Source organism: Saccopteryx leptura, chromosome 6 (genome assembly GCF_036850995.1).
Source record: "Saccopteryx leptura isolate mSacLep1 chromosome 6, mSacLep1_pri_phased_curated, whole genome shotgun sequence".
Lineage (NCBI taxonomy): Eukaryota > Metazoa > Chordata > Mammalia > Chiroptera > Emballonuridae > Saccopteryx > Saccopteryx leptura.
In genome coordinates this window covers 105,747,452-105,767,420 of record NC_089508.1, presented here as the reverse complement: position 1 = coordinate 105,767,420, position 19,969 = coordinate 105,747,452, and the positions used below count along the sequence as shown (strand labels likewise).

The following is a 19,969-nucleotide window of genomic DNA, read 5'->3' as shown; positions in this document are numbered from 1 at the left end:
TTCTGTCTTACAAATTAATTTCATTTTAGATTTCAGCTTTCAGGAGTATTTTCAGATAGCAAATCTGTTTTCTTTTGTTTGAATAGTTGAATTTGATATATACCAATAGAATAACTTTTAAGTAATGGTGAAATATTTATTAAAAGCTTTTTAGTATAATTTTAATTCAAGAGAATTTCTGTCTTTGCAGAGTTCATTGCCAAATTTTAAACAAAATGAATTTTCCGTTGTTCGACAACATGAGGAATTTATCTGGCTTCATGATTCCTTTGTTGAAAATGAAGACTATGCAGGTTACATTGTAAGTGTTGAGGTTCCATTTTAATCCATTTTTAGGAGCTTTTTAGATACTTTGTGTTGAAATCTTATTTAACATTTTTAATGAACTAATGTCATTTTCAAGGATTTCCAATTAGAAGACATAATTGGTACCACCTTTAATCCTGAATTGTCTTGTTTGAGAGTATAGATATTATGCTCCCTCACTTAAACTTAAATTCTTACTGTACATTAGAATTGTAACAGGTTTGTCCTAGGGATTGATTAAGGTGATATTAAAAGCCTTATTGGTTTTGAACCCATAGGTAGGCAGGTTAAATTTGGAGGTGGAGGGCTGCTTAAGAGGTTGTCTAATCTAAATATGTACCAGATGTTGTGCCTCAGCTGTTGACCACACTCAGATTTTTTTTTAATTTTTTTTATTTTATTTTTTTGTATTTTTCTGAAGCTGGAAACGGGGAGAGACAGTCAGACAGACTCCCGCATGCACCCGACCGGGATCCACCCGGCACGCCCACCAGGGGCGATGCTCTGCCCACCAGGGGGTGATGCTCTGCCCCTCCGGGGCGTCACTCTGTTGCGACCAGAGCCACTCTAGCGCCTGGGGCAGAGGCCAAGGAGCCATCCCCAGCGCCCGGGCCATCTTTACTCCAATGGAACCTCACTGCGGGAGAGGAAGAGAGAGACAGAGAGAAAGGAGAGAGGGAGGGGTGGAGAAGCAGATGAGCGCTTCTCCTGTGTGCCCTGGCCGGGAATCGAACCTGGGACTTCTGCACGCCAGGCCGACGCTCTACCACTGAGCCAACCAGCCAGGGCCACCCACACTCAGATTTTATTGAAATCATCCTAACCTGATTCTGTCTTCATTCTTGTGGCTACTCCTTCTCAGTCATTTACTTCTCTTTATACAATTGATAGACAATTGGCAGTGCACTTTTTTTTTCTTTCTTTCTTTTTTTTTTTTTTTTACAATAACCAGTTCATATGAAGGATACAACCCAGGAACAACCAAATGGAAGAGATGCATACGACAAGGTATGGGGAAGGGCATGGGGGTAAGCACAGAGCTTTCAGGCCCTCTCCAGGTGCCCCTCCTTCTCTCTTCTGCCCCCTTCCTCCCTCTATCCTCCCCTTATCCTCCCCTTTCCCTTCCTCTTCCCTCCCCCTTCCTTCACAGCATGTCAGTTGTGTTCACCAGCCTGAAAGTTCCTCGCTCTCTTCCTGTCCTATTTCTACCGTTTTCCCTCTCATCTTCTTTTCTGATGGCATTTTCTTACTGCTTTTTTCTTTAATAGACTAAACACTCTTCAAAGATCAAGATAGTGTCTTACTTATATTTATATCCCATTGTTTAGCATCATGCCTGGCACATAGGTGCCATGTGCAGGCATCAGCAAATGTGTGCTGGAGTGTACTTGATGCTTCTTTTCCTATTGTTTTTCTTGATATGACCCTTTTTTGCAGTCATTTTTATTTAACTTTTCTTTCTATCTTACCTGCTCTCTTTAATTAGTCATTAATCTGTGCCTTGTTCTCTTCTTTTTTTTTTCTTTAGATTTTATTTATTGATTTTAGAGAGGAGAGAGAGAGAGAAGTAGTAGGGGGAGGAGAAGGGAGGGCTCTTTCTGTTTTTAATTCAATGTTTTCTGCTTCTGGTACATTCCTCCAATCCAGAAACCCTTTTTAATCCCCTTGATCTTATTTTTAGCAATTTTTTTAAAAAAGGATAGCATATAAATACTATTAATTTATTAGTTTTAAAAATACATTTGTATTTAATTATACCATATACATATTTTTGGAAATGGTATGCATATTATACACATTTATTTAGTGTATAGTCAGAGCTTAGTGTGTATATACATTTAAGGACTATAGGTTGCCACATAGGAATCTGCAAGTTAAAGTTTAAGAACTACTGTTCAAATACTGGAAACTGCTCTGCTATATTTCTTTCTTGGTACAAATGCTGTCAAGAATTTTAATTTCTAGACATTTAAATTCTCTAACCAGACTTGGGTTGTTACTAGTGCCCAGTTCTTATTCACAAAGTCTTTCATGGTGGCTGTAGTGTAACTGCTACAAGAAATAAAAGTCTTTAAAATTAATGATTTGTTCATTTATAGATCCCACCAGCGCCGCCAAGACCTGATTTTGATGCTTCAAGGGAAAAACTACAGAAGCTTGGAGAAGGAGAAGGGTCCATGACAAAGGAGGAGTTCACAAAGATGAAACAGGAACTGGAAGCGTATGTGATTTTTGTTGTTGCTTTTGTTAATTGTGCTTGTTTTAATGTCTTCTTTTATTTTGTGCTCTCCAATTCTTTTACCATAGTGACCCTTTCTGAAAGATGCAAGTTTAAGTAACACAACCAGTATTAATGATCATGATCAGAGCCTACAGGAAAATTATAGAATAATTGTCTGCATTATAAAATTATCTAAATTAAAGTTTTAAATAGACTTACATTAGCAATAGAGGATTCAAAACTTTATAAAAATATAAAAAACAGTAGAAAGGGCCTGATCAGGTGGTGGCGCAGTGGATAGAGTGTCGAACTGGTATGTGAAGGAGCCAGGTTTGAAACCTTCAAAACCCCGAGGTTGCCGGATTGAGCATGGGATCATAGACATAACCCCATGGTTGCTGGCTTGAGCCCAAAAGTTGTCAGCTTGAAGCCCAAAATCTCTGGCTTGAGCCTAGGGTTGCTGGCTTGAGCAAGGGGTCACTTGCTCTGCTGTAGCACCCCCCTTTCAAGGCACATATGAGAAAGCAATCAATGAACAACTAAAGTGCTGCAACAAAGAATTGATGCTTTTCACCTTTCTCCCTTCCTATCTGTCCCTATCTGTCCCTTTCTCTGTCTCTCTCTGTCTCTGTCACCAAAAAAAAAAAAACTAGTAGAAAAAATTTTTTGTTTAATGCCTAATACAGTTATTGTGTGAATTTATTAAACAATCATAATTTTAAAAATACTCAGTGGAGCCTGACCAGGCGGTGGCGCAGTGAATAGAGTGTCTGACTAGGATGTGGAGGACCCAAGTTTGAAACCCCAAGGTCACTGGCTTCAGTGTGGGATCATATAGACATGATCCTAATGTCACTGGCTTGCAAGCCCAAGGTCACTGGCTTGGCTGGAGCCCCCCTCCCCCACCCCTGATCAAGGCACATATGAGAAAGCAATCAATGAACAACTAAGGAGCCGCAATGAAGAATTGATGTTTCTCATTTCTCTCCCTTCCTGTCTGTCTGTCCCTCTCTCTGACTCTCTATGTCTCTGCCAAAAAAAATACTCAGTGGTCAACTTTGTCCTAAATAATCACAGACCAATTTCACAAGTATAAAATTAAAACTTTCCAATCTTACAAACTATATTTCCCAAACTTTAAATCCTGGTTATAAATGTAATTGAAAATTTGCAAAATATAAAAATCATATGTAATCTAAAAAAAATAGAAAGGGAAATAACTTTTGAAAGCAGAATAAATTATTTTTTTTATTTATAAGACTTTAGTGATTAGCAAGCTGGTGATCTCTTTTTGACATATGCATTCTACCAAAATTTCTATAAAATTAGGGGATATTTCAAAAGGAATATGAAGTGATAAAATATCCCCCAATTTTTGTGAGCAGTATATTTCTTATAGAAGTATGTACTGAGCAACTCTGCATATATCCTATTACCTGTTATGTGTGTAAGTGTGAGTGTGTGACATTTTCTTTCTGTTCTCTGCCTATGGCTTCTGGCTGAAAGGAGGAGAATAGGAGCAAAGTAACAAGAGAAAATTTTAAAATGTTTTTCATTATATGATAATTAGTTTTATCTATATTAGAAATGTATTAGATCTTTGAAAAATTGAGATATTTCAATTTCACCTTTAGTATATTTGCTGAAAATACAGAATATCTTCCCCTTTCATTAAGTATTTGAGATAATTTGGATTTGGTGTCTATTATTTTTCTGTTATTTTGAGAATTATACAAGGAAATCATTTCCTTGCCTTGTCATCACCCCTGTCACTCTTTCTTATCATTTCTCCCCTTATGCTTTTCCTTTCTCTTCTTCCACTTAGTTTCAGTTTTTAAGCATATACTCACACTGCTGCTAGACTTCTCTTCAGAACTGCTAAACTCTCCTGACAAGATACATTAGCATAGTAGGTCATCTTTGTCAAAGTATAAGGTGACAGATATTTTTTAAGAATTCTGTCAGTGCTTGTTACAAGCAGTAGTCTGATAGCAGATACATACTTTTATAGTTTATAAGACTAAAAACTGGAAATTAGCAGAGCACATTAATATTGAAGAATCTGTGGTTTTCCAGTGGCCCTGATCATGATTCTTTTGTGGTCTGGTTAGGGGTTGGATAACAGAGAACCTTGGGTTTATTCTACTGCTACCTCCATCCTCTGCATTCTTCTTTTTTGTCTTCACTGAATGACTACCCTCACAGAGATCAAACTTCTCCCAACATTGGTCCTGCTGGTTTGCTGGTACGTAAAACTTATCCTCCTTGCACGTAGTTGAAGCAAGAATATTGGGCCTTTTTCTTGAGTGTTTTTTTTTTTTCAAACTGACACATATTACTGTATGATCACTGTGATTCACTGATAGTAAAATATTTTAAACACAGTTCTTCAGTGTAATGGCAAAAATTAGTCTCTCCATGGTGTGTTTCTTTCTTGTGTTTTGGGGTCTGTTAGATGAAGATATTGATTAATGTTGAAAATATGCTTACTTAGGTTTGGGTTTTGATATTTTGTATGAAGATGTTCAAAAGTAGTAATTCTCTAGAAATTAAATTATTAAGACTGTACCCAATAATTTGTAGTATACTTTTTCTGAAGCTGAAAACAAATAAACACCACATAATTACCTTCAGAATCAACTTGCATAGGAAGAAAGGTTCAAAAAAACCAAAAATATTAACATTTAACTATAATAAATACTATTAACTAGCATGAAGTCTTTTCAGAGCTGGTTTTTATATATTTTATTAACGTTTAACTAAAACCTTCATTCACTTGGATTATATCTTTGTATGTCTAATTTTGCATTTAGACTAATTCAAAGAGTATTTGCTGAAAATATTGTTGCAGGTGGTTTTCTAAATGATGCAGTGTTTTACCTTTAATTTTGTGTATTGTTTCTAGTGAGTATTTGGCAATATTCAAGAAGACTGTTGCAATGCATGAAGTATTCCTGTGTCGTGTGGCAGCACATCCTATTTTGAGGAAAGATTTAAATTTCCATGTCTTCTTGGAATATAATCAAGATGTGAGTATTGAATTAATTAAAATAGTGATCAAAGCTTATTTTTAAAGAGTCATTGAAAAAGGCAAAGGAGAAGTTAGAAAAGGCTTAGACCTTCTTTTATAATGTTCTTATTTTTCAATGCTGTTTAAAGTGACACTTTTTCAGTAGCAGTGCAGTACTGGATTGCAGTAGAATTTGAGTAGATTAATGGAAGAAATGACAGTACATTATGTCACTGCATAGGACATTGGTTTTCATCCTGAACTGTGAACTTCTAAGAAATAGGGTTTTAAAATTGATTAAATCTGTTTCTTAAATTTGAGTTTGGAGTCTTCTGACACCTTATGGAGAATTCCAGGCAGGTGCTGAGCTAAAGAATTCTAGATTGGCCCTGGCCGGTTGGCTCAGTGGTAGAGCGTCAGCCTGGCGTGGGAAGTCCCGGGTTCGATTCCCGGCCAGGGCACACAGGAGAGGCGCCCATCTACTTCTCCACCCCTCCCCCTCTCCTTCCTCTCTGTCTCTCTCTTCCCCTCCCGCAGCCGAGGCTCCATTGGAGCAAAAGATGGCCCGGGCGCTGGGGATGGCTCCTTGGCTTCTGCCCCAGGCGCTAAAGTGGCTCTGGTCACGACAGAGCGACGCCCCGGATGGGCAGAGCATCACCCCCTGGTGGGCGTGCCGGGTGGATCCCTGTCGGGCGCATGCGGGAGTCTGTCTGACTGCCTGCTTGTTTCCAGCTTCAGAAAAATACAAAAAAAAAACACAAAAAAACAAAAGCTAGATTATTTTTGGTTTAATCATTGACTCTTGATCTATTAACTGACCTTCTTTAGTGCTGATCACTCTTTTTTTTTCCCCCCCTTTTTTTCCGTATTTCTCTGAAGTTGGAAATGGGGAGGCAGTCAGACAGACTCCCACATGCACCCGACTGGGATCCACCCAGCACGCCCACCAGGGGGCAATGCTCTTCCCATCTGGGGCATCTGAGAGAGCCATTCTAGCGCCTGAGACAGAGGCCACAGAGCCATCCTCAGCGCCCGGGCCATCCCTGCTCCAATGGAGTCTTGGCTGCGGGAGGGGAAGAGAGAGACAGAGAGGAAGGAGAGGGGGAGGAGTGGAGAAGCAAATGGGCGCTTCTCCTGTGTGCCCTGGCTGGGAATCAAACCTGGGACTCCTGCACGCCAGGCTGACACTCTACCACTGAGCCAACCGGCCAGGGAGTGCTGATCACTCTTAATTTTTCTCCTTTCCTCTTTGCATAAAAACTCTGTAGTGCAGAAAAAGAGATTGAGGTGATTGAGCTTAAAGATTTCTTCATTCATGGTGTTGGCAAAAACAATCTAGTGGGTGGGTGATTACAGCTTGAGACCTATCTTTGGATGGCAAGATTAACTCATCATTTTAGAAGAAGAAAAATGCAGCATATTGCTTGTTTGCTACCAAGTTAACATCAAGATAAAAAAAAAATTATATATAAATTTGCCCTTCTGATTTGGTTTTAGTAGATAGAATAATAGGGATAATAAAATGGCCTATGTCTAGCAGTAGAGAAAATGAAATTTTTTTTTCATCTTGTGTGTGTGTGTGTGTGTGTGTGTGTGTGTGTGTGTGTGTGACAGACAGAGAGAAGGACAGATGGGGACAGACAGACAGGAAGGGAGAGAGATGAGAAGCATCAATTCTTTGTTGCATCACCTTAGTTGTTCATTGATTGCTTTCTCATATGCGCCTTGACTGGGACGCTGCAGCAGACCGAGTGACCCCTTGCTCAAGCCAGTGACCTTGGACTCAAGCTGGTGAGCCTTGCTTAAACCAGATGAGCTTGTGCTCAAGCCAGTAATCTTGGGCTTTAAACCTGGGTCCTCCACATCCCAGTTCGATGCTCCACTGCACCACCACCTGGTCAGGCTAATGGTATGAAGTAACTCGGGATCACAGATGTATGTATAGCAGTTTAAGCATGAGTACTTTAACAAGCATAAATGTGATATGTGGTACTGTCATGTGGTCTTTTATAAATAGAAATTGTAAAGAATGCTAGCTGTATCATGAATTATAGGAAGCTAAAAATGATTCATATATAGGGTTGCTAAACAACATGGGAAAAGAACACATGGTATAATGCTGTTATCACTTTTTTGCCTTTATGAGTTTGATTTTTCTGGACCTATTTATGGCCTGGGCTAAAACAAAATCTTAGTAGTAATTGTGTAGTCTGCATAGGCATAAAGGGGAGGCATGTTAGTATCAGTTCAAGGCAATTTGAGCAAGAGAAGCAGGAGTCTCATCTCATGTTCCAGGTACTCGATACCATTGCCAGAGTCTTAGAACTAATTGAAGTGATATATCTATACTTTTAAATTTTGTTTATATACAGTATTTATTATCTATCTCCCTCTACTAAAATGTGGGCTTTCTGAGAGTAAGACTTTAATTTTTTGCCACTGTATCCTCACTGTTTTATAATAGTGCCTGGTAATTAAGACATGAAATGAACATTTGTTAAAAAAATTAGTGATAGCTTATTAAATGTTTAGAACAGCTTTATAAATAGCTTTCAGAACTTAGGAGTTCAGAAATTTTCTCCCACCAATGCAGATTTATTTTACTTTCCATGCCTATGATTTTCGTTACTACCAATTTGTACTGTTTAATCCTTTTTCTTTTTTCATTCATTCTCTCCAACTCCCCCCCCCCCAAATCTGGCAACAATCAAAATTTTCATTTATTTTGCATTTTTAAATTCACATATAAGTGAAATTATATGGCATTTGTCTTTCTCTGACTTATTTCACTCAGCAGAGTACCCTCTATCTAGGTTCATCCATGTTGTTGCAGATGGAAATATTTCATTATTTTTTATGGTTGAGTTATAGTCCATTGTACATATGCTTCCATGTCCTGGCTATTGTAAATAGTCCTGTAGTAAACATATGGATGTACATGTCTTTTTATTTTAGTGATTTGGGTTTCTTTGAATAAATACCCTGAAATGGAATTGCTTGGTCCTTCTTTGCCTCTTGTTTATAACCTTTGTTTTAAAATCTGTTTTATCTGGTATAAGTATTGCTACACTAGCTTTTTTCCTTTCCATTTCTATTTTCATGAAATATCTTTTCCCCTGACCAGGCAGTGGCACAGTGGATAGAGTGTTGGTCTGGGACACCGAGGACCCAGGTTCAAAACCTTGAGATCGCCGGCTTGAGTGTGGGCTTATCTGGCTAGAGTGTGAGCTCATCAGCATGAGCACGAGGTCGCTGGCTGAGCGTGGGATCATAGACATGACCCTGTGGTCGCTGGCTTGAGCCCACATGTTGCTGGCTTGAAGCCCAAGGTCACTGGCTTGAGTATGGGATCATAGACATGACCACATGGTTGCTGGCTTGAGCCCAAAGGTTTCTGGCTTGAAGCCCAAGGTGGTTGGCTTGAGCAAGGCATCACTAGCTTGGCTGAAGCCCCTCCCGCATCAAGGCACATATGAGAAGGCAGTCCATGAACAATAATGTGCTGCAACTATGAATTGATGCTTCTCATCTCTCTCCCTCCCAGTCTGTCTGTCCCTGTCTATCCATCTTTCTCTCTCTCTTGCTTAAAAAAAAACAAAAAACAGAAGAGCCCTGGCTGATTGGCTCAATGGTAAAGCTTTGACACTGCTTGTGGATGTCCCTGGTTCGATTCCTGGTCAGAGCACACAGGAGAAGCACCCATCTGCTTCTCTGCCCTTCCCCCTCTCTTCTCTCTCTCTCTCTCTCTCTCTCTCTCTCTCTCTCTTTCTCTCTCTCTCTCTCTTTCTCTCTTTTTTTCTCCTGCAGCCATGGCTCAATTGGAGTGAGTTGGTCCTGGGCACTGAGGATGGCTGCATAGCCTCAGCCTTGTGCTTAGAAGAGCTTGGTTGTTGAGCAATAGAGCAATGCCCCAGATGGGCAGAGCATTGCCCCCTAGTGAGCTTACCAGGTGGACCCAGTTGAGGCATTAGTGGGAGTCTGTCTCTCTGCCTCCCTTCCTCTCATTGAAGAAAAGGAAATATCTTTTTTCATCCCTTTATTTTTAGTCTTTGTGTGTCTTTCAATCTGAAGTGAGTCTCTTGTAGGCAGCATATGTAAGAGTCTTGTATTGTTATCCCTTCAGCCACCTTATGTCTTGTCTTTTTTGTGTGTGACAGAGACAGAGATAGGGACAGACAGACAGGAAGGGAAAGAGATGAGAAGCATCAGTTCTTCGTTGCAGCATCTTAGTTCGTTGATTGCTTTCTCATGTGCATTGACCCAGGGGGCTAGAGCAGAGCGACTAACCCCTTCCTCAAGTCAGCGACTTTTGCTGAAAGCAGCGACCTTGGGCTCAAACCAGTGACCTTGGGCTTCAAGCCAGCAACCTTTGGGCTCAAGCCAGCGACCATGGAGTCATGTCCATGATCTCACACTCAAGCTGGTGAGCCCGTGCTTAAGCTGGTGACTTCCGGTTTTGGATCATGGGTCCTCTGTGTCCCAGTCTGAAGCTCTGTCCACTATACCAGTGGTCCCCAACCTTTTTTGGGCCACGGACCGATTTAATGTCAGAAAATATTTTCACAGACCGGCCTTTAGGGTGGGATGGATGTTATGTGACCAAGACAAGCGTCAAGAGTGAGTCTTAGACGGATGTAGCAGAGGGAATCTGGTCATTTTAAAAAAATAAAACATTGTTCAGACTTAAATATAAATAAAACGGAAATAATGTAAGTTATTTATTCTTTCTCTGCAGACCGGTACCAAATGGCCCATGGACCGTTACCGGTTTGCAGCTCGGGGGTTGGGGACCACTGCACTATACCATTGCCTGGTCAGGCCACCTTATGTCTTTTGACTGGAGCATTGAATCCATTTACATTTAAAGTAATGTTGATAGATATATTGTTATTGCCATTTTATTACTTGTATTTTTTATTTTTTTTCTTCTTAAAATCCCTTTAACATTTCATGTAATACTGGTTTGGTGGTGATAAACTCCTTTAGCTTTTTCTTGGCTGGGAAGCTCTTCATCTTTTGATCCTAAATGATAGCGTTGATAGGTAGAGTAATCTTGGTTGAGGGTCTTTGCTTTTTATCACATGAAATATTTCATGGCAGTCCCTTCTGACCTGCAAAGTTTCCTTTGAGAAATCAACTGATAGTCAATGGGAGCTCCCTTGTACGTAGCTGACTGCTTTTTTCTTGCTGTTTTTAAGATTCTCTCTCTGTCTTTAATCTTTGCCATTTTATTTATGAAGTGTCTTGGTGTGGTCCTCTTTGGGTTCATCTTGTTTGGAACTCTCTGTACTTCCTAGACTTGTATGTCTATTTCTTTCACCAGGTTAGAGAAGTTTTCTTCCCTATTATTATTTCAAATAGGTTTTCAATTCCTTGGGCTCTCTCTTCTCCTTCTGGTACCCCGAATGTTGGTACACTTGATGATATCCCAGAGGTCCCTTAAATTTTCCTCATTGTTTCAGATTCTTTTTTCATAGGTACAATTATTTAAAGTTAATAAATTTTTATTTAAGGAATTTCACATGTTGTGAGTCTTCACTGTAGTTCCTCCAGAGTTTGAGTCTTAATTCCTTTTTTTTTTCTCAATCCAGGTGTCGTGTCAGTCCACAATTTTTTAGTCGAGCTTCTATATCTCCACTTGAATATGGACGTACTTCAGAAATTTCCCACCTGTAATCACTGGAACTCAGATTCTTCAAGCAGTTTGCTTCAGGGCCATGGTTAGAGTCAAGAGTAGATGGGTCTGCCTGGTCAGATTGTTTTTTCTTTTTGTTGTTCTGATTGTTTTCTGTGCTCTCATCTTCCAAATCACCGATTTGATCCTCTGCTTCAGTGTTAATTCCCTGTAATGTGTTCTTTATTTCAATTATTGTATTCTTCATTTTTGATTAGTTCTTTTTTTTATGGTTTCTGTGTTCTTTGTAATGCTTTTTCACTAAGTTCTTGAGCATCCTTATAACCATTGGTTTGAACTCTGTATCAGATTGATACAGATTGCCCTTATTTCATTTAGTTCTTTTTCTGGAGATATCTCCTATATTTGCATTTGTGACTTTTTTTTTTTTGTCTCTTCATTTTGGCAGCCCTCTGTTTGTTTCTATGTATTAGATAGAACTGTTACATCTCCTGGTCTTGGTAGAGTGGTTTTATGTAGTAGGTGTCCTGGGGCCCACTGGCATAATCTCCCTGGTCACCTGAGCCAGGTGTTCCAAGTGTGTCCCTTGTGTGGGTTATATATATCCTACTCTTGTAGTTGAGCCTTGATTGCTGTTTGGAGGGATTGACCTTCAGACTGATTGGTTCTGAGGACTGGTGGTGACTACAGTGGAGGAGCTATTGTGCAGGGGTTGGTCCTCCTTAGCAGGATTCACTTTAGTGGGACTTTAATGCCTGCCAAGTCTGCCCTTTGAGTGTGGTATTTGTGGAGGTGGTTGGGTGGTACTCTGGTATGGTCAGCAAATGGCCACCAGATATGTTGGTTCTGTGGCCTCTTGGGAGGTGCAGGCCTAAGTCAACTGCTGCCTGCATTCTGCCCAGGGCCATCTGGTATGAGCTACAAACTAATCTGCAGATGATTACCACTTGTCCTGGGTTTGGATGTTCCTGGGAGACACTAAGCTACGAACTGAGTTCAGCTGCCACTAATGCTGGAATTGGAGTTGCTTAGCAAGAAGTATAGGGCACACTGCTTGTTTGAGGTTTGTGAATGCTTGAGATATTTTTGGAAAGTCTGCAGCATGAGCCCAGACAGGCCATTTTTATGGAAAAGCCACTGGAAGTAGCTTGAGTGGGCCCACAAATTGGATGGGGAGGGCACTCAGGGAATCACCAGGGCCCTGTAAATAGTATTAGCCAGGTTGATGGAAACTCAGTTATGGTGCCAACCTTTGTCTACAGGAACAGGGCTCAGCAAAAGAACAATGGCTTCCCCCAGCACTTTAGTCTGAGAGAAAACTTTCCCACCAGCTCTCGTCTCAAAGCCAGACAATCAGTTCCTCCCTGTATGTCCTGGTGCCTTTCAAGCTGCTGCTCCACTGGAGCTCAAATTGAATGAGTAAGTCCATGCACACGTCCTTTAAGAAAAAAACTTGGGCTTGACCAGGTGGTGGTACAGTGGATAAAGCATCAGACTGGGCCACAGAGGACCAAGGTTCAAAACCCCGAGGTCGCTGACTTGAGCTCAGTCTCATCCAGCTTGAGTGCAGTCACTGGCTTGAGCGTGGGATCACCAGCTTGAGCGTGGAATCATAGACATGAACCCATGGTTGCTGGCTTGAGCCCAAGGTTGCTGGCTTAAGCAGTGGGTCACTTGCTCTGCTATAGCCCCCTGGTCAAGGCACATATGAGAAAGCAATCACTGAACAACTAAGGAGCTGCAATGAAGAATTGATGCTTCTTATCTCTCTCCCTTCCTGTCTGTCCCTATCTGTCCCTCTCTCTGACTCTCTCTGTCTCTGTCAAAAAAAAAAAAGAGAAAGAGAGAAACTTTGGACTCCTGCAGCCCTCAGATTCACTCAGCCACAATTTCTACTGGTTTTCACAGCCAGAAGCTATGGGGACTTCCCAGCACTAGAAATATGGTGTGGGGCTAGGATTACCCCTCCTCAGGGGGACTTCTCAATGGAGATATCTCTCCCAATTTTTATTTGCCACATGTGGGTGTGGGACCAACTTGTTTTGTGTCTCCACTCCTCCTCCCAGTCTCCATGTGGCTTCTTCTATATATCCTTAGTTATCAGACTTCTCTTCAGCTAGACTTTAGGCAGTTCTCAGGGATGTTTGTTCTGTAATTTAGTTGTAATTTTGAAGTGGTTATAGGAGGAGGTAAGTACAGTGTTTACCTACTCTGTATGCTTAATAAAGATGATGTTGATGCATTATGATAACCATTTTAATATCAGTAAATGATATTTTGGAGAAAGCCTAAAAAAATGGACTATAAAGTGTTTTGGAAATATTCTTTGATTGGCTAATAGCAAGTTTATTAATGGTTGTATATTATAGGCTCCAAAATAAAAGATTTTTTAAAATCGTGTTTCTACTGCTTTTTCTCAGGTTAAGTTCAGTTGTGCTTGGGAAAGAAATCTGTATGTGCTGTTCTATTATCTATGTTTCAGAGACTCATGTTATTGATAAGCTATTCAAGTAGAGCTAGGGTAGGGTGTCTTGAAGTCTGAATAGGGCATGGGGTATCTGTGATGCCTGGAAAAGTTTGTTTCAGCCTTTAGTTGTGTGAGAAATAGTCATTGCTATGATGAATGGTTGTATTTAGTATTGCTTATGTAGCTGTACACCTTCTCTTTCTATAGTGGTAGATATAGTTTGAGTCTACTTAACAATAGATAAAATATTTAACCTGACCTGACCAGGTGGTGTTGCCTGGATAGAGCATTGGCCTGGGATGCTGAAGACTCAGGTTTGAAACCCTGAGGTTGCTAGCTTGAGTGTAGAGTATTAAGCCCAAGGTCTCTGGCTTGAGCTCAGAGTCAATGGCTTGAGCAAGGGGTCACTGGTTCATCTTGAGCCCTCTGGTCAAGACATGTATGAGAAGCAGTAAGTGAACAACTGAAGTGACATAACTATGAGTTGATGCTCCTCATCTCTATCCTCCCCCCCCCTCTCTCTCTCTCTCTCTCTCTCTCTCTCCCCCTCCCTTCCTCCCTCCCTCCCCCTCACCCTTTCTGTCTCTTTCTCTCGCTCTCAAATCAATAAGAAAAAAAGAAAAGTCTAGGAGTTCTTTTAGACTTCTTTTATTTTTTAAGATTTTATTTATTCATTTTAGAAAGGAGAATGAGAGAGAGAGAAGTGGGGGGAGGAGGAGGAAGCATCAACTCCCATATGTGCCTTGACCAGGCAAGCCAGGGTTTTGAACCAGCGACCTCAGTGTTCCAGGTCAATGCTTTCATCCACTGCACCACCACAGGTCAGGTCTCCTTTATACTTCTGATTCCATAAATTACCCCTAAGTGATCTCATTTACACCCATAGCTTCAGATACTCTACTGTGCTAGCTATCTATCTATCTATCTATCTATCTATCTATTTATTTTTGTGACAGAGACAGAGTCAAAGAGAGGGACAGATAGAGACAGACAGACAGGAAGGGAGAGAGATGAGAAGCATCAATTCTTTGTTGCAGCACCTTAGTTCATTGATTGCTTTCTCATACATGCTTTGGGGGGGGGGGGGCTACAGCAGACCAAGTGACCCCTTGCTCAAGCCAGCGACCTTGGGCTCAAGCTGGTGAGCTTTTCTCAAACCAGATGAGCCCGCGCTCAAGCTGGCGACCTCAGGCCTCAGGATCTCGAACCTGGGTTCTCTATGTCCTAGTCCAACACTCTGTCCACTATGCCACCACCTGGTCAGGCGCTGTGCTGTCAATTTATAAATCTGTATCACTCCCTCCTGAAAAGCTCCGTTTAGATGTCCCTTTGGCATTTTAACCTTAATTGAACTCATCTTTAAAACCCACACCTCCTTTTATGTTCTTTGTTTTATAGAAGGTACCATTTACCTCCAAGTTCCTTAAAACCTGAAAATTACTCATAACTCCTTCTACTCCCTCTTCCTCTCAGGAGTCACCAAATCCCATCTGTTTTACTTCTTTATTATATTAGAAATGTGTCCATTCCCTTCTACCACCAACCTAAAGATTAGTTCTGACACTCATAGTACTTATCTGGGTGATTGAAGCTGCCCCTAACTCTTCATTCAATGTTTAGTCTGTCTTTTCTTTCTCATTCTCTGAGTCTGTATTAAGTTCTTTGAGTGCTCCCCTGCTGCGCTATGGGTACCTCTAACATACTCCTCACATTTGATGCTTAGTCATCATATGCTTGCTTCTCTATATCGTCCTCTATACCATAAGTCACTTTAAGAGCAGGGGCCACCCTGGCCGGTTGGCTTAATGGTAGAGCGTAGGCCCGGCATGTGGAAATCCTAGGTTGGATTCCCAGTCAGGGCACACGGGAGAAGCACCCATCTGCTTCTCCATCCTTCCTCCTCTCCTTTCTCTCTCTCTGTCTCTCTTCCCCTCCCATAGCCAAGGCTCCACTGGAGCAGGGTTGGCCTTGGCGCTGAGGATGGCTCCATGGCCTCTGCCTCAGGTACTTGAATGGCTCCGGCCACAATGGAGCAATGCCCCCTGGTGGCATGCCTGGTGGATCCCAGTCAGGCACATGCTGGAGTCTGCCTGACTGCCTCCCCACTTCTAACTTCGGGGGGGGAGGGGAGAGCAGGGGCCACTTCTTAATCATCTTTGTATTCTTAGCACGTAGCATAATGCATGACTATAAAGTACATTTGTTATTGGTTTGCTAAATGAGTAAATGAATGAATTAATCAATATTCAAAAATGCAGTTTAAAAAAATCAGTGTGTGTTGGGAGGCCTAAAGATAGAGTTGTGAATTCTAACTTGGAAGGGTTAAATGAAGAGATGACTTTCCATTTGGATGTTCAAGACTAAATATCAGTTTTAGCAAGAAGGGAGGTCCCATTTCAGGTACAGAGGAACCTAAAAGTCCAGAGCTGCTTTTGAGAACTATTTTGAACATAAGGTTCTGTGGGGGTAGTGAGTTAGGTAGAAAGATAAGTTGAATCAAATTATTGACAGTTTTGAATGCCATACTAAGGAGATGGATCGGCCTTTATTCTCTGAACATAGTGAAACACTGTAAACAGTTATTGACTAAGGAAGAGATGCTCAAAATTTGATTTTAGAAAGTTATCTGAAAGCATCAAAATGGATTGGATCAAGGTGAAAATTATTAACTTCTAGTTCCATGCAGTAGTCTAGGCAAAAGATAATGAGGACATTTACTAGGACAATAGTAAAATAAAGGACAGATTTCAAACATTTGCTGGTAGAATTTGAGTTGTGAGAGAAAGAAGCAAGTTGTAGATTATTTCAGGATGTTTAATGAGAGGAATGGGGTTTTTCAGGAATATATAGGAATGTGAGAAACTGGTTGCATGGTGGGGCCATGAATAGGGAATCAGGAAGAGGAAACATTTGGAGTTTAGATTATAATGAGTTATGTTTTAGATTCATCTAATCTGAGATTAGCAGTATCTCCTTGTAAGGATATGATGTAGGCAGTTGAATTTAGGATCAGGAAAAAGCTAAGGGGTAGTGATAGAGATATGTAAATGATTTACGCAAAAATGAGCAAGCATTGCAGCCGTGCTGGTTGGTAAGGAAATGATCTTGCTGCACCCTGATGCAGCGAGTGGTAAAGTAATTTGCCTTTAGATAACCATTCATGCCGCTGAAAGTCATCTTTATGTCTCTTGTACTAGAAGTTACTGACACCAAAAACAGGACAGAAGAGGATATTTGGATGAATTTAGAGAGAAGAGTTTGCAGAATAAATTTTCAGAGCTTTCACAGAATCATATATTAGTATATTGTACACCAGTAAATTTTATGTTTAAAGTAACTCCTGAATCAAAATTTAATTGTCTTTATATTACATAGCAGTGCTTGACAATATGATGAGAGGGCTACTTGCAATAGAATTATTAAATATACTTATTAACATTTGAGATATCTAGGCCTTATTGTAGGTCAGCTAAATCTGAATCTTGAGGGTGATGCCAAACTTTTCTTTAATTCCCTTAGGTTTGAAAATCACTGGTATACATGATGAAATTGCAACTTTATTATGTTTAGAAACTGGGATCCTTTTGAGATTGCCATTTTGACATCAGAGAATAATGGAGGCATTATTTTCCACTTCTGATTTTTTAAAAATACTAACTTCTATTTACTTTTCTTTCAGTTGAGTGTGCGAGGTAAAAATAAAAAAGAAAAACTTGAAGATTTCTTTAAAAACATGGTTAAATCAGCAGATGGAGTAATTGTTTCAGGAGTAAAGGTAAGATTTTATATGATTAAAAGAAGTATTGGTTTGAGAATTTACTTCTTTAAGAGGAAGCTAGATTGCCTGACCTTTGGTGGCGCAGTGGATAAAGCATTGACCTGGAACACTGTCGTCGCTGGTTCAAAACCCTGGGCTTGCCTAATGAAGGCACATATGGTAGTTAATGCTAACTGCTCTTCTCCCCCTTCTCTCTCTCTCTCTTCTCTTTCTAAAATGAATAAATAAAAATAAAAAGTTCTACCCTTTAAAACAAAAAAAGAAGCTAGATTAAGATTTTAGATGTGCAGATTATATTGGAGTTCCTTATAAAACAGAAGTTTGGACAGTGGAGTCCTTAGGCCTGGGAAACTGGGCCCCCTGCCCTGGGTATACTCTTATAAGAGCTCCCTTCTCTAAGGGTAAGAGATCTGCAGGTCCAAGGGGATTTGCCAGCCTGTAGCCCACACCCTTTGCCTTCAAACTAGACCATGCTCCAGTTGTCTAAACCCTATATTTCTTTGGCCAAATCCCAAGCCTTCCTCTAGGTCCTGCATGGGCTTTTCCCTGAGTTCATCCTCCAGTGGGTAGATTGTGCTGCCGGTGTGTGCACTCCATGGGTGGTCAAGGGTCGTGACCATGGTACAGCTGGATAGAGGGAAGGCACAGGGAAAAAGATGAGTGTATAGGATGGACAGTCTAGCCACATACACATGAGGCCCCTCTGGGTGTACTACAAGACAGCAGAGGTACTACCTACATTTGTATACTGCCCTTGGTCTTACAAATGTTAGGGGCACACTTGGATTCAGATTGGGAATGAGAAAAGCTAAATTGAGGTTTTAGTCTGGTCTCCTAGTAGTTATATGATCTTGAGAAAAGTTTCTCTGAATCTCAGTTTTCCCATTTTCAAAATGCTGTTAAAAAGACCACCTGGAAAATTAATAATACCACCTAGCTCACAGGATTCTTGGAAAGATTGAAGGAGATAATATGTGTGAAAATACCTACAGAGTTAATTATTTACCTACTAAATAACACCTAAGTTCTTAATTATGTCCTAAAAGTGGTATAAGACTTGATTTATAAGAATACTCTTATCATTAAAATATGAGGAAAATGTGTTATATTATCTACCAATTACTGAGAGATAAATAATGCTGCTTGTCATCACTACCTGTTTTATAGCTACATCTGCAGTAAAATTAAGGTATAAAATACTATTTATTTGATTTATGCTTTGATTTTTCAGAGACAGGTCAGTTGATAACGGTGACTATGCATGTGCCCTGCAGGCTCCTTTCAAATAAGGACTCAGCTTACTTCCATTTTGATGCTGCCTATGCACTAATTGAACATTTTTCTTAGCATTTAGTGTAAACCACTATATTGATTAAGATTTTTATAAAGAAATAATATTTTTTAACACTTAAAATGTGATATTTAGTAATCCACATTTCCTCATTTAATCTTCACTACAGTCCTGCAAGTCAGATAGTGTTATCCCCATTTTTACAGTGGGAAAAATGGGTACACATGAATTACAGATTTAAATGACATTTTGTCAGTATTAACTTTTGCTTCTAGTGTTCTGTTGAGTCTTGAATTACATAATTTCAGCTGGTGCTTTTTCAGTAAATGATGGGCACTTTGGAAGGGAGGAAAGTACTGTTAATAATTATTTTATTTTTAATGTTTTGGTTTTATTCCAAAAAAAGATTGAAGACAATGGTTGATACAATAATTGTTCCCAGATAGTTGGTTTGGCTAGGTTCCCCAAAGCAGTCAGAGAGGCCCTGTTGACTAAAGGCCTGGCAACCTTCTGAAGTGGCCCATAGTCTGCATAATAGACCAAGAGTAATAGATTTTTACTTGTCTATAAGATTTTTTTCTTTTTTTTCCCTCAAAAACAATTGGTCACTCCCACTGGCGATAATGTATTTATTAGAGTGTAAAGGCAGAGCACAAGTAGGAACACATTTCAGAGTACAACCTGTGAACATGAACATATGGGGAGCTGTAACCCTTCAGCTGCAAAATCTTAGATTTCTTACTTGATAGAAATTCATGTCTATTAAAATTTGAATTTTTTGGTGAAATCACTAAACATCTGATTATTAGAGGATGACTATGTTGCTTTACTGATGACCTTTTATATAATGACAACAAAATGGTTTGCATATTACACTAAAGTAGATAAGTGAAAAATGTTCATATTTTCTTTTGATCCTATAGGATGTAGATGATTTCTTTGAGCACGAACGAACTTTCCTTTTAGAATATCATAACCGAGTTAAGGATGCATCTGCTAAATCTGATAGGATGACAAGATCCCACAAAAGTAAGGTTTTTTTTTCCTGTGGCTAAAGCTTATATTTTTTAATGGAATAATTACATGTAAAATTATCATGTTATTTGCAGTTTATAAAAGTCTTAATATAGACCAGCATTTCTTAAACTGTGGTTGTAAAGCCTTGCTCCAAGGCCCTTTTTTAGCAAGTCTGTGAGGTCAAAACTATTTTCATAATAATGCTATGATGCCTTTTTCACCATGTTGACATTTATTCTGGTAA

At 39.9% G+C, this 19,969-nt stretch overlaps 1 protein-coding gene across 2 annotated transcripts in view; it reads left to right on the top strand.

Annotated features, from left to right (window-relative positions):
* SNX6 (sorting nexin 6) overlaps nt 1-19,969 on the top strand; it is a 78,553-nt gene that overhangs the window by 17,653 nt on the left and 40,931 nt on the right. For both annotated transcript variants that reach the window (XM_066342001.1, XM_066342002.1), the window contains 5 exons: nt 191-301; nt 2,406-2,527; nt 5,433-5,556; nt 17,319-17,414; nt 19,632-19,737. In XM_066342001.1, coding sequence (XP_066198098.1) covers nt 191-301; nt 2,406-2,527; nt 5,433-5,556; nt 17,319-17,414; nt 19,632-19,737 — 559 coding nt within the window. The remainder of the gene's footprint in view (nt 1-190; nt 302-2,405; nt 2,528-5,432; nt 5,557-17,318; nt 17,415-19,631; nt 19,738-19,969) is intronic.